Source organism: Semicossyphus pulcher, unplaced genomic scaffold (assembly GCF_022749685.1).
Source record: "Semicossyphus pulcher isolate SPU_LCO1_2020_fin unplaced genomic scaffold, fSemPul1.0.p SCAF_23, whole genome shotgun sequence".
NCBI lineage: Eukaryota > Metazoa > Chordata > Actinopteri > Labriformes > Labridae > Semicossyphus > Semicossyphus pulcher.
In genome coordinates, this window is record NW_027211697.1 from 12,730,414 (window position 1) to 12,743,039 (window position 12,626).

At 42.1% G+C, this 12,626-nt stretch overlaps 2 protein-coding genes across 4 annotated transcripts; one reads left to right on the forward strand and one right to left on the reverse strand.

Moving 5' to 3' along the window:
• Positions 1–317: 317 nt before the first annotated feature.
• LOC138603243 (zona pellucida sperm-binding protein 3-like) lies at positions 318–5,054 on the forward strand. The gene is made up of 8 exons (XM_069674938.1): positions 318–689; positions 1,606–1,721; positions 1,807–1,898; positions 3,502–3,679; positions 3,779–3,896; positions 3,986–4,071; positions 4,780–4,892; positions 4,996–5,054. The coding sequence occupies exons 1-8, from the start codon at positions 318–320 to the stop codon at positions 5,052–5,054; spliced, it is 1,134 nt and encodes a 377-aa protein (XP_069531039.1).
• Positions 5,055–6,490: 1,436 nt separating this feature from the next.
• On the reverse strand, positions 6,491–12,431 carry LOC138602680 (BUB3-interacting and GLEBS motif-containing protein ZNF207-like). 3 transcript variants are annotated; one of them, XM_069674209.1, is made up of 12 exons: positions 12,348–12,431; positions 11,978–12,104; positions 11,754–11,892; positions 11,488–11,670; positions 11,294–11,369; positions 11,140–11,210; positions 10,825–10,979; positions 10,524–10,616; positions 9,280–9,507; positions 9,045–9,177; positions 8,090–8,277; positions 6,491–7,840 (listed from the first exon to the last, which is right to left on the reverse strand). In XM_069674209.1, the coding sequence occupies exons 1-11, from the start codon at positions 12,386–12,388 to the stop codon at positions 8,114–8,116; spliced, it is 1,410 nt and encodes a 469-aa protein (XP_069530310.1). In that variant the 5' UTR covers positions 12,389–12,431; the 3' UTR covers positions 6,491–7,840; positions 8,090–8,113. The 3 variants fall into 3 exon arrangements, with proteins under 3 accessions (XP_069530310.1, XP_069530309.1, XP_069530311.1); XM_069674208.1 differs by having other exon boundaries at positions 6,491–8,277; XM_069674210.1 differs by lacking the exon at positions 10,524–10,616 and having other exon boundaries at positions 6,491–8,277.
• Positions 12,432–12,626: the final 195 nt, after the last annotated feature.

Genomic DNA, 12,626 nt, shown 5'->3' on the forward strand with positions numbered 1-12,626 from the left:
ATGTAGGTTTTGCACATGCATTTGCATCAACATCTATGTTTCAGTACTGATGCACACAGATGGAGCATCATGGCACCCTTATCATGTTTGGGGTGGACCAATCACATGCATGCATCTTTAACTCCATCAGTTAAGCAGTAATTGCTTCCAGCTGTCCTCTCTGTGTGTTTGATTGATCTGATCTGGGAGGTGTTGGAGATACTGCAGCGTTTCAGTCTCCTGCATCCTGTTTGAAACACCGAGTGAGGTCTTATTTCTCTGCTCAAACTGAGCGGGAGGCTTTGCTGTGTTTCCAGTTGTTCAGAGTAAAGAGCACCATGCGGCTCGCAGCTCTCTCAGCCTCCCTGCTGCTGCTGATATTTGCTGTTTCAGAGGCCATCAGACTTTTAAAAGAAGGACCCATGATCGACGCAGAAGGAAGGGAATACAAGACTTTGAGAGTTAATGCAGAAAGCCTCAGCGGACCACAGCTTAGCGATGTATCTCCTGTTCGTGTTCAGTGCACAGAGGCCACCATGATCGTTGTGGTGAAGGCCGACCTGTTTAAAACTGGACGTCTTGTGTCTGCAGAGGAGCTGTTTTTAGGAGAGGCTGAGACCTCTCAGAGCAGTCGCTGCAGAGCTGCAGCTGCCGGGGACTCTGAATACGTGATTGAAGCTGGACTGCAGGACTGTGGCTCCAGACTAAGCGTAAGTTACTGATGGTGAGGAGAAGCTCAGCTCACTCTGTCAGCTCCCAGAGGTCTGTTTTTATAATTCAGTGCAACTTAGCAATGCTTCACCTCTGATTAATGTGCACAACTCCAGCTAAATAAACAACTTAAATTCAATCAGGACAGACTTATATTGTAAGTGAAAATGTATTTATTTACGAGTTTGGAAAGATGAGAAATGTGCAAAGTCTTTGCCGATTAGACCCCATCGTGATGTCTTCATGTAGCCTACTTGAAGGGGTGGTGAGGCCAAGAGAAGGATAGAAAACCCTCTGATGGAATCTAGACACTGGTGGTTGTGGTGAAGAAAGGATGAGATGGGTTGGACATGAACGGGGGGGAGAGAGAGAGAGAGAGAGAGAGAGAAACTGACAGTGGAGAGAGGAGAACAGCTTTAACATTTGACAGCAGCAGGATGATTGGTCGACAGACGTCGAGGCTAACTCTGGTTGGTTTTGTACTTTGGAACGTGACATGAATAAATGGTGGCTGAATGAATGAATGAGTATGAAACAGTCTTCCTGCTTGAACTCAGGCTGAGCTTTATTTGTTTGATTTATTTATACTGAGCCTTATAACTTCCAGAATACCACAGATTTACATAATGTTTCATATCAAAGATTATTATTATCATGCAGGTTTATTGATGGATAACTTTATGTGCTCATTGATGATTAAAAAGATGGATATATGATAAGTTGTTTTTTGTTTGTCGACCTGCTCGGCTCGTGTTACTAAAGAGCCATTTTCCTGTGTTAAATTAAAGAAAGAAGATCGTCCGTTTTTAATAATAAAAAAGAAAATAAATCAGCTCGACTTGTTTGAGACGACGCATGAATAGTTTCTGATGCTTTATTTTATCTGCGTTAAACTGTTTTTATCTTCACCCACAGATCTCTGAGGACTCTGTGATTTACTCAAACAACCTGGTCGTCTCACCTGCTGCCACCTATCATGGCATCACAAGGACGGCCCACGCTGTAGTTCCTGTTTCCTGTCACTATCAAAGGTCAAACATTACAAACATTTCCCTGGACAGAGGAGAAGCTTTCAGTCTGCTTCATGTTCACTGACGTGTTTTATCTCTCTGTCAGGGAACACGTCGTGAGCAGCCACACTCAGCAGCCTCCTCTGACCCGCTCCTCCCCAACACAGCGCTCGGCTTTCTCTCTGAAGCTCATGACCGGTATGTGTGGACTCATGAAAATAACTTTTCTTTATGGAGCACAAATCAAAGCAGTGTTTGCAGCTTTTGCTAATTTTATATCTGAGATTAGCTTGAGGCCAACTGCAGTCATGTTTTAAGATGTGTTAAGGTATGTTTAATTACCTTGTAAAAATCCTCCCAAAGCATCTCCTCCTTCTTCCTTATTAAAAATTCCCCAATCTGCATAGGCCCCGCCCCCTCCGTCACGAAAACAAAACACGTCTCTGCCGTCGTTTCGTGGCGACTTGTTGAAACTCAGCTAGCTTAAAATGTAGTAATTAGTAGTTGCACAAATTACGATGTCGGTTACAGCTGGCTCGTGCATCGCCGAAGTGGTTGCCATAGGTTACACATAATGATACGCACAGCGTCGCCCCGTCCGTTAACGGGATTGGCTCCTTAGGTTTGTGACGACTCAAACCTGCCGATCTGAAAACGTGTTGTTCAGCCTGTCCTTGGTACACTGCAGTTTAAAAGCAGACAGGCCCAGCCATGGAGATGATGCTGATGTTGTCCCTGATATGTCTTGCAGCACATGAAGAACACCACATGGAGATGTTTGCAAGGTGAAACGCTGGATTTTCACTGGAGGGGGGCTTTAAGAAAAAACTTAAAACACCAGAATGAATAGAAAAATCATCATAAATAATCAAGAGCGTAAAAAAGAGCCTGCTAGAAACAGGCAGCTCAGGTAAAATCAGGAAAATCCTTCCAATAAAAGTAATTCAAAAGAAAGAAACTCATTCAAAGAGTTTTATTTCCTCAGGCAGGATGTACGAGGGCCTCTGGGCCCTGAAAGTCAAAACCTGTGACCCTTTAACTCTCAGCCTTCAGCCTCTGCTGCCCACACAAAGATTTACAGGGGATTAAAAGGGTCTGAAATATAATCTGGAGTCAGGTCGGGATGGACCTGTGGTGGAAATTGGAACATCAAATGAAGCGAGCTATAAGAGAGAGAGAGAGTTTGTCTTTGTGAGTGCATACAACAGAGTCAGAAGCAGAAGTAAAGAGTCTCTGTTTGAGAGTCATCATACATCTTGGTGGTGAGAAAAACAACTCTTTATATGGCATGGGAGAAAAATGTGAAGGTCACAAAAGCAAGACACTGGTGTCATTGGATGGAGAACAGTGTGCCCTGTGTGCAGCTGTCGGGTAAGAATATTCTTCTAGGGAGAAGTTACACATTAAAGACGTTTTATAGATAGTCAGTATGAGCTCCAAAAGTAAATCCTATAAGAGGAGCCAATGTAAAGATGCATCTGAAGGTTTGTGTGATTAAGACAAGAGAGGAGGCCTTGCATGAGTAAACAAGAGAAGAAGAAGAGAAGTAACAAGAGCAGAAATCTGTTGGATGCACACCACAAGGCAATGTGTGCTAGCTGTACTAGCTCCACCTCCAACACGTGGAATATTTACATATGACCCCAATAAAAGCTGTTTTTAATTTGCAGATGTATCATGACGACATCTGGAGAAGTTTAAGCGGGTTTAATACTGATGCAAAGCACTGTTACTATGGCTCTAAATGGCTCCTTCAGCTCTCAAACATTGTGTGCATGATGTCATGTTTGTTTGCCTGCAGATGACTGGACACGTGAGACGTTCTCCAGAGTCTTCCACCTCGGAGACGTTCTGCACCTGCAGGCGTCTTACTCTGCTCCTGACTCAGCACAAAGACGACTCTTCATCGACAGCTGTGTGGCCACTCTGTCACCTGACGTTACATCAGTCCCCAGATACTACTTCATTGAAAACAATGGGTAAATATGATTCTCAACAATCTACAGTGATCTAGATGCAGAGACGCACACCTGTACCTGAACCACTGGCTTTATCCCTGCATGAGAACATGATTTCAGGTGCCTCACTGATGCAAGAGACGGAGGATCAAACACGCGGTTCAGATCCAGAAGAAGAGCGGATTCCCTTCAGCTGCTGCTCGGTGTTTTCCTGTTTCACCAGGATGCAAGGAACTCAGTGAGACACTTTCAGTACAACCAGCTGTGTTTCAAATGTTTGGAGATATTTGTATTATGACACGTCCTTGGTCTCCTTCCTGTTTGCAGATATTCATCACCTGTCAGCTGAAAGCGACCGCTGACATGTGGAAGAGCAGCCCCGTTAACAAAGCCTGCAACTATGAGCAATCAAGGTGATTTATTTTGACTTTTTGTAGCGCTGCAGCACTGTTCTGGATCATCAGGTCTGTTGGTGTGAAAACCTGCAGAAATGAACTGCAAGAGAGAAAGTCTGTGCATAACAGCAGTTCTAAAGAATAACTGCAGCAAAGAAAGGTCTTAAAAAACCTCATCTTTATGCAACATGAGCATTTCAACATTTAATTGTTGGCTCTACTCCAGCATTTGGATTTCAAACATGACCGTGACAGGGAGGTTAATGAGCTTATTTTCAGCTTCAATGGTGTTTCAGGGTGTTAACATTCAATAGGAGGGTGTTTGTATTGTAACAGCTACAATGTCTGCTTTTGATTTGTGTGTAAATGACCTCAAATTAAAGCTTATTGTCGGCTTTAACCTTGGTCATTGTTTAATTTCAGATCTGATACAGTACAGCTTCGTCTGCGCTGAATCTATTTATCTGCTAGCTCTGGTTTTCTGCAGTTGAAAATGTCCCCAAAACAACTTCATACAAGCTGGTTATTTTTATTTATACATAATTTAGTCTCCATTTCTCTTAATAATAAAACAATGAGAGCAAACACAGAGACACTACAGTGAAACCAAAAAACCACAGGTTTGGGGGTGAAATATGTTGCAACATCACAGCTGCAGTGTAGTTTAAGAAGTCTAAATTAAATTCTAAAGCCTTAATAAATAATTCTGCATCCTTTGCACATCAGGTGGGAAAATGTGGACGGCAGTGATGATGTGTGTCGGTGTTGTGATGGTACCTGTTACAGAACGCCTTCTAGATGGAGCCGTGTGATGAGTCAGAGACGTCCCGTGTCTGAAGGTACGCTGCACATCCTCACCAGAGAGTCATAATTAATGCTTTTATTCTGAAAAGAGTCCAAACAAACATGCACTCATATTAACGTGTTTGATTGTTGTTCCAGATAACACGACTTGTGGCAGTGTAATGCTCGGCCCTTTGATGATTTTCCCCAGCAAGTAGACGAAGAAAATAAAGTCAGTATTTAAATCATGTCATGTTACGTTTCTTGGCATGGGGACGTTTAAATAAACCATCCTGAGTTAAGAGGCATTTTAAATTCTGAAAAAGTTTTGTGTAACCTTTTTAAAATTATTATAATTACATGAGAAATCTGTACAGTTTTTGTTTACGGAGGAAAACGGATACACGTGACACATACACCATAATTAGTTGTGCATAAAGATTATTTACAATTATATAACCTACTGATAAATGTACATGATAAAAGAAAACACAGCTCATCTGTGGTAACCTGTAGACACGGAGTGCAGGAGAATGTTTGGGTTGCTTGGCAACAACAGTTCAGTTGGTGGAACTAGTTGAGTTGGTGGAGCAAAAAATAATCTGTTGTACTTTTTACTACTATTTGCCGCTTGTATAACTGTTGTATAAAAGCAATATCAAACTCGAGGTCATACTGCGGCCTCGTGTCTACAACCGAAGCACAGCCGTGATGATATTCAGTACTTCACTCCCTCTCGTGTCGAAGTCCTTCATTTAACTTGTGCTGCAGTTCTCCGCTCTGACCACAGGAGGGCAGTAAATGTTCATAGTTCTTAGTTCAACTGTCAAGACGCTCACAACATAAAAAATACTTCCTGTAATAACTTCCAAAATAAGAGACGTCGCATTTATAATATGTGACGACCATGTAAGCACGTTTCTAACCATTATTCATCAATTCAGGTAAGACTGTAAATGTAAGCATTAAAACATTAATAGGATGACACTCCAGCCCCAAAGAATTTTTCCTTTTTGTGTTTTTGACTGCTTATAAATATGCAAATCTTTAAAATAAAGGTAAATACACAATAAATATAAATTATTTCTGTGAATGAAGAACAAGGATACAGCAAACATGTGACCCAATTCTACAATTTATTCAACTTTTGCCAAACAAGGAGTCCTACGAGCATCTCTATTGCCTCGTAGTTCATGATAGTTTCACCCTCATAGCGACAACAGTTCATGGTGGGGAATAAACACAAGCACACATCAGAGTTTGATTAACTAGTTTATTAGAGGTAAAACATTCAGACTTTTCTGATGTCGCAAATAAAATCCTGCTGTGGGAGACAGATCCTAAAACACATATTCAAGATTAAAGCGCAGATTTTGACTAAACTTAAGTGTCTCAAACATGAAAAAGGTAGAAGAAATAGTTTATTAAACTGAGCAGCAGGTAAAAGCTTTATAGACATTTTTGAGCCAAATTTAACCCATTGATCTTGTTTGTTTCTTGCACATTAAATATCAAAATGTTCATTATAAACTTGATAAGGATATTAGACAATTTAACAGGCCCATACTTACCTGTGAAGACTTTGCCTGTGTTATTTGCACCCAAAATATGTTGAGATGCAGAACTTGCATAAAAAATAATCAAAAACACACACTTGTATTAACTATGATTTATTGGACTGCTCTTCCTCGACCCCGACTAAAATGCTTAAGAACTGTTGTGGGACTTTTCATGTTAAGGTCACAGACATCAGTTGAATCGTGTGTGCACACAAACAGAAGGTAGAACGACAGCAGTGGTACTTACAGCTTTAACTAACCTGTCACTGGCAGAGACTCTCCTTCATGTAAGAAGTTAAACTCAAATGATCAAGTGAGGACAGCTGATGAAACAAACAGGGTTGAGCAGTAAAACCATTTTACAAGCAGATGAAAAGAAACGTTCATCACAACCTCCTGGAAACATGTCAGTGACTCTGTTTGTTGGGCTCCTACAAATGATTTAAGATTTGACCAAGCCTTCAACATTTTACTCTTTAAACATCAAAGGGAAGGAAAATAGTTTCATGTAATAACTGCATATTTTAGGTTATTAAATGAAACGGAGCTTCCTGATGCGTTCACCAATCATGAATGGAGGATACAGGTTCAATGGCACAGAGAAGCTTAAAGAATATAATTCACATGAGCTTACATGCCTGAAAAACAACGTGTCTAAACTTAACACAAACAAGGGCCTTCACCAAACTTGCTGCAAGTTTGGGGACATTAAGATCCAACAGCGTGATCGCTGTGAGGGCCCCTGGTAATGAATGAGAAAACAGAAAATGGTGAGACTTGCCTCAGGCTGAACAGGGCTACACTGAGACAGGGCCTCAGCCAGTCCCCCATGGCATCGCTACAGGGAGAAGAGAGATCTGGGTTTTAGCACTACAGCCATCAGCGACCCGGAAGTTAAGCAGCTGCACAGTAAACTGAGTCAAAGCCTAGTCTGCCAGTGCCATGTACAGAGTTTCAACATCGTGACAGAAGAAAACATGTACCAACATTTTTAATTACAATGAAACATTAAAAGCACATTCTGTCAATATTCATCTCTAAGACAACAAAAGCACAATCAGCGATGCGTTTATCTCTGGAGTACAAACCTGCCGTGACGTCTCTTTAACCACCAACGTCCCGCAAAGAAGAGTCTTATATTTTTGCCACATTTTATTACAATACAGTTTAACAACAGTACATTTACCGTTTCATTCAGCACTTCATCTGTTAGATTAAGGGAGTGTTTACTCATTAAAACTAAACATTAAATAAATATGAAGCCCTCACCAAACAAAGTTGGGGACACAAAGTCCAACAGCACTACGTGCTGTGAAGGCCTCACTGTTAATCTGAGAACAGAAATGTATTTACAGAAAACTTGCCTTGATAAAGGGTCGGTACTGCCCATGTAAGTCCAGCGCCTTCACAACACTACGAACCATATCTACTACACTTCTACACACCTAAATGAAACATGAGAAGGAAAAAAAGCCACAGAACAGAGATGGTTTGAAACAGTTCATAGTCTTAGTTAGGTACAGTGTAAATATTTCCCATGCGCTCTGTGATGCTTTTATAGCTCTTTTGTTTGCTGTTTATTCAGTGTCTCTTCCTCATAGCTCAGTAGTAAACAGTCATCGTGGTACTACAACACCAATAATGGTTTGTCTACTAGCAGCTGAGGACATTAGAAAAGGGTTGAGTGTCCAAACCTATTGAAGAGAAGAAGGTGGGCTTCAGAAGCGGCCTCCAGGAGACATGACGGGGGGCCTCATACCCACAGGTGGCCGTGGAGGGGCTCCCTGGTACCCGGGGGGAACCACAGGAGGAGCCTGTCCGTAAGGAGGCATCCCTCCGGGCATGAAGCCGGGCATTCCCTGGGGGGGACCACCGTACTGACCTGCAGGGACACAGGTTTGTTGGCTTTTAATCAAAATCAGTTGCGACATCACATGGCTTCTACTTTAGACCAAGACTAAGAGTCTGCAGAGACGACGAGCGGCAGCTCTGTGACGCTTAATGTTAAAGATCCCTATGTTCAAGACCTGCGAGCATTCATCTCATCAAGACGGTAGTAAGATTAAAGAGTTGGTCATCGGAGGATTTCAGCTGTGTGCTTTATCTATTAAACTTTGGTTTAATTACATCAATCAGAAACTCATATCACATGAACACAGCTGTAGGTACAAAGGTGCTCTACACTAAATGCTAATGGCAGCATGCTAACTTGCTGATGCTGGCTGAGCATTTTGTTTACCCTGTTAGCGTGCTAATATTTGTTAATATACACTTAAAGGAGCGAATATACCGGTGGATCGTCTCAAAAATCTTCAGGTCTGCAGTCTACATTTCAAACCTGAACGAGACATGACATCGGAGGCTGGTGTCCTAGATTGAGGAAGTGTAGTTTAGCGAGCTCCCTGACATAAAACGCGCCATCTGGAGGAGATTTTCCAAAGGCACTGAGCGAAATTTCATTTCCCATAATAGCATGATGGGACTGAGGCTGAAAATCGGCGAACTGGCCCTTTAACCAAAGGTCTATCTGAGGCGGCTAAAAGTCCAGTATTATTCCGTATTACACGTAGAGTCAAAGCCTTTAAAAGGAAAGCTGACATGAAGCTTTATATAACAATGACATTTGAACTACATGCAGGCCGTGTGTACCAGGTACAGGATGCCTCATGCCGGGCTGCTGAGGAGACATCAGGCCACCCACAGGACCCACTGACGCAGCGCTGGTCTGGCCTTGGCGGGGAATACTGCGCTGGTACCGGGGCAGCTGCGCCCGCAGCTCTTCCTACACGACACAGAGAGTCAAGAAGGGAGAATAATTTGAAAGTGAAATTGTGAATCACACTGTGCAGCTTACTGTAAAAACTGTCGCAGCTGGACTACTCACCAGTGAGATATCCTCATCAGGGTGGATCAACTTACTGGTTGCACTGGAGGTGGTGAGGGTGGCGGGCTTACTGGTCACAGTGGAGGGGGGTTTGGAGACCGTACTGCTGCCAGCGTTGGGGCTGGACACAGCTACGGTGGCCTGAGTGTAGGCCGGGAATGTGGGCTTTGAGGGATCAGAGGAGGTAGAGGGGGGAGGGTGGGGGGACCCTGACATTGTCTGCTGACTCTGAGGGGGGAGACAAGACAATACAGTAGTGAGATTCACAGTAGAAGAGGCATTTTTAGTCATACTTTAAGGTTACTGCTGTTATGAAAGTTTAGATTCAGTGGATTTAAAGCTCCAGTTAAGATCATTTGGTCTGTCTCTGAATTCCTCTTTATCTTTCTTCAGGACAAAAATTAAAACCACTCTTTGTCACGCTTCCTTCAGAGATTCTCAGATGTTTTGCTTTTATGTTCTGAGTGTTGCAATATGATACAGCAAGTCTCTTCAGCGTCTCTGCAGCCTGAAGAGTCTGCATTTCACTCACGGCTGCTCATAAAGGTCATTACTATTAATGCACAGTAATAATTGAACGTGCACCTACATGAACATTTTTAACATCTGTCTGTTCTCTCCTTGATTTTGGACAATATTAATTTAGCGTTTAGAGAGATTTTAGAAAAGAAATCAATCTAAAACAAAGTGAGTGAAAATTACGCCTTTGTCACAGTATCATCCTATAATTGTACCATGCCATGCTGTGCCAATTTGTATTTACACTGCAAAAATGATATGTTAACACCAAGTCTATAAAGGGGGTGTTGTAATCTCTGTTTATGTCAAAATAATAGAAGAGTAACCCTATAAAGTATGACTCAAGTACAAGCTATTAAGTCGAGCCTGCGAGATATAAATGCAAGCAGCATGCGGCGCTTCTTTGCCCCAAAGCAGCTCAGAAACAAGAAGCCCACTTTACAAACCTGCAAAGCTCTCAGGAGAATAAACAATGTTCTCTGCAGTATTTAAATAAATGCAGATTTGTAGAAAAAGAAAAAGCAAACAAAGGCATGTTGCTAGTAACAACACAACATTTCAGATTACTTTCTGCCCACATAAATTCTTTCTCTTGCTAAATCAGCGTAGGCAAATAAAATAGAAGTAATCTGCCAACGTAAACCGCAGCCAAACTCAACACAACTGAGTGCATGCCAGTTGAAAGCAGCAGGTTGGAAGAGAAGAGCAGGCAGACAGCTGCATACTTGTGATGTGATAGGAAACAGAGCTTTAGGAGAGGAAGACTGAGAGTCTGCACTTGATGAGCCTGCAATTGTACTTGCAACGCGACTGCCCATCTGAAGCACAGGAGAAGAGTGAAGAATAGGAAATGTAAATAAGATAATCCTTCAGGTAAAGGTATAGCTGGGTAAAGTCTCCTTTATATCCACCTGTGTGAGCACAGAGAGCTACTCAACACCCTTTGTTCAATCAGAGCGGTAACGATCAGCCCATCAGAGTGCTGAGGGAGTTAAACAGTGGTAACTGTTGTGGTAAAGATTTTACCTGTCCAGCAATGGGGAAAAGAGGCTTTGTGACATCAGGCTGGGCTGAGGGGGCAGTGGCAGCAGGAAGCACAGGTCTACTTAGCAAGTTTGCTACAGGGGCGACCTGAGCCATGTGTGTGAGGCCTGGACGGTGGGCCACAGGAGGAGGCATGCCTGACAGCAGCAGAAAAAGATGATTATATATAGAAACAAATACAGCTGATATAACAACAAATCTACTAACATAACATTTAAAAAATGTTGTTTTAATACTCATCAAGGTCATGATGCGTAAGTAAATGCTTTCTGGAAACAAACACTGCTAGGGCATTACCTGGCGGCACCCCTGGCATCATTGGAGGCATCCCTGGACCTGGAGGCATCATCCCACCCATAGGTATCATCCTTTATACATGAGGAACAAAAACAAAGTGAAAATACAAGGAGGGTATAAATATAAATTGACAGTCACACTTCTCGGCTTTTACCCTGGAGGCATTCCTGGCAGTACGGGGGGCATTCCTGGTATCATGGGTGGCACACCTGGCATCATCGGGGGAATTCCTACAACAAACACCGACAAAACAACAAAATTGTTTATGTAATTTGTTATGCTTCTATTGACATCAATATTTCTATTTGAACAGAACATTTACAATAGGTCTAGTTTTATGTTTCCCACCTGAGTAGCTGCCCGGTGGTATCCCCGGTGCCCCCGATCCAGGGGGCATGCCAGGCTGGGTCATAGGTGGGATGTAGCCTGCCTGCGGCTGAACTGCAGCAGGCTGCTGGAAGGAAGGACCAGGCTCGTCATCATCATCGTACTCATCAGAGTCATCAGGGTTCTGCTTTTTCTTTTGAGTCTCTGGAAATAGGGAAGAGCATAATAAGCCTCTAGGTGACACAATAACAAGACATGACATTTAAGGTAGTATGTAAAGGCAATACCTTGGTTCTTTTGTTCTAGCACTCTTCTTCTCTCCTCCATGTCTTTTTCTGGGATACCCTCCATGCCGTATATTTCCAGCTCTATATCTGTTCGTCCAGGTATTGCATTAGGAACGCCATCAATGGTTTCTTTATGAACCTGTGATAAGAAGAGGAAATTTTAGTATACAAACATGTGATATTGTTTAATTTTATGAAGATGGTTTGCTTCATTGCGTCCTCACCTGCATGCAGTGGATTGCAAGCCCAGGGCCAGTGTACAGTTTTTTATGACAGATGTGACACTTGAAATGTTTGGCCTTCTGATGTTGAATGAGAATCTTTTCGTCATCAAAGTCTCTGTTACAGTACCTAAGATTACGGTTTAGGAAGCTCATTGTAATACTGTCCTTATTTACAGATACGATGGACGTTTACTGATTTAGAATAACCTACTTGACGAGTAACTGCACACGTTATTATACTGTTAGCATAATAACGTTGTACAGCAAATGTACAGTTAACGTTAGCTTAGTAAACACAAAATAATGTCGCTAACATAGACCAAGAGCAAGATAATATTAAACCCGAAATATAATATGTGGAAAAGGATACCAGCACCAAGGCTTCATTTGCTTTTTCTTCTTTCTTCCCATGTTTTGGATTAGGGTTAGCTCACTGACAGATAATACAGTGAAACAGCTCACATATCAACCGGAAAAAGAACTGAACGAACGAGTGAAAAGATGGCGTCGTAACAGGAGTCTCCGGTCTCACAGCGCACTCTGGTGGTCAAAACGAATTGTTTCTTCTTTTCCTTTTTCGTCTTCGTTTTTCATTATTATTTCTTAATTTTAAGTTTTAATTATTATTATATATTATATATTTCTAATT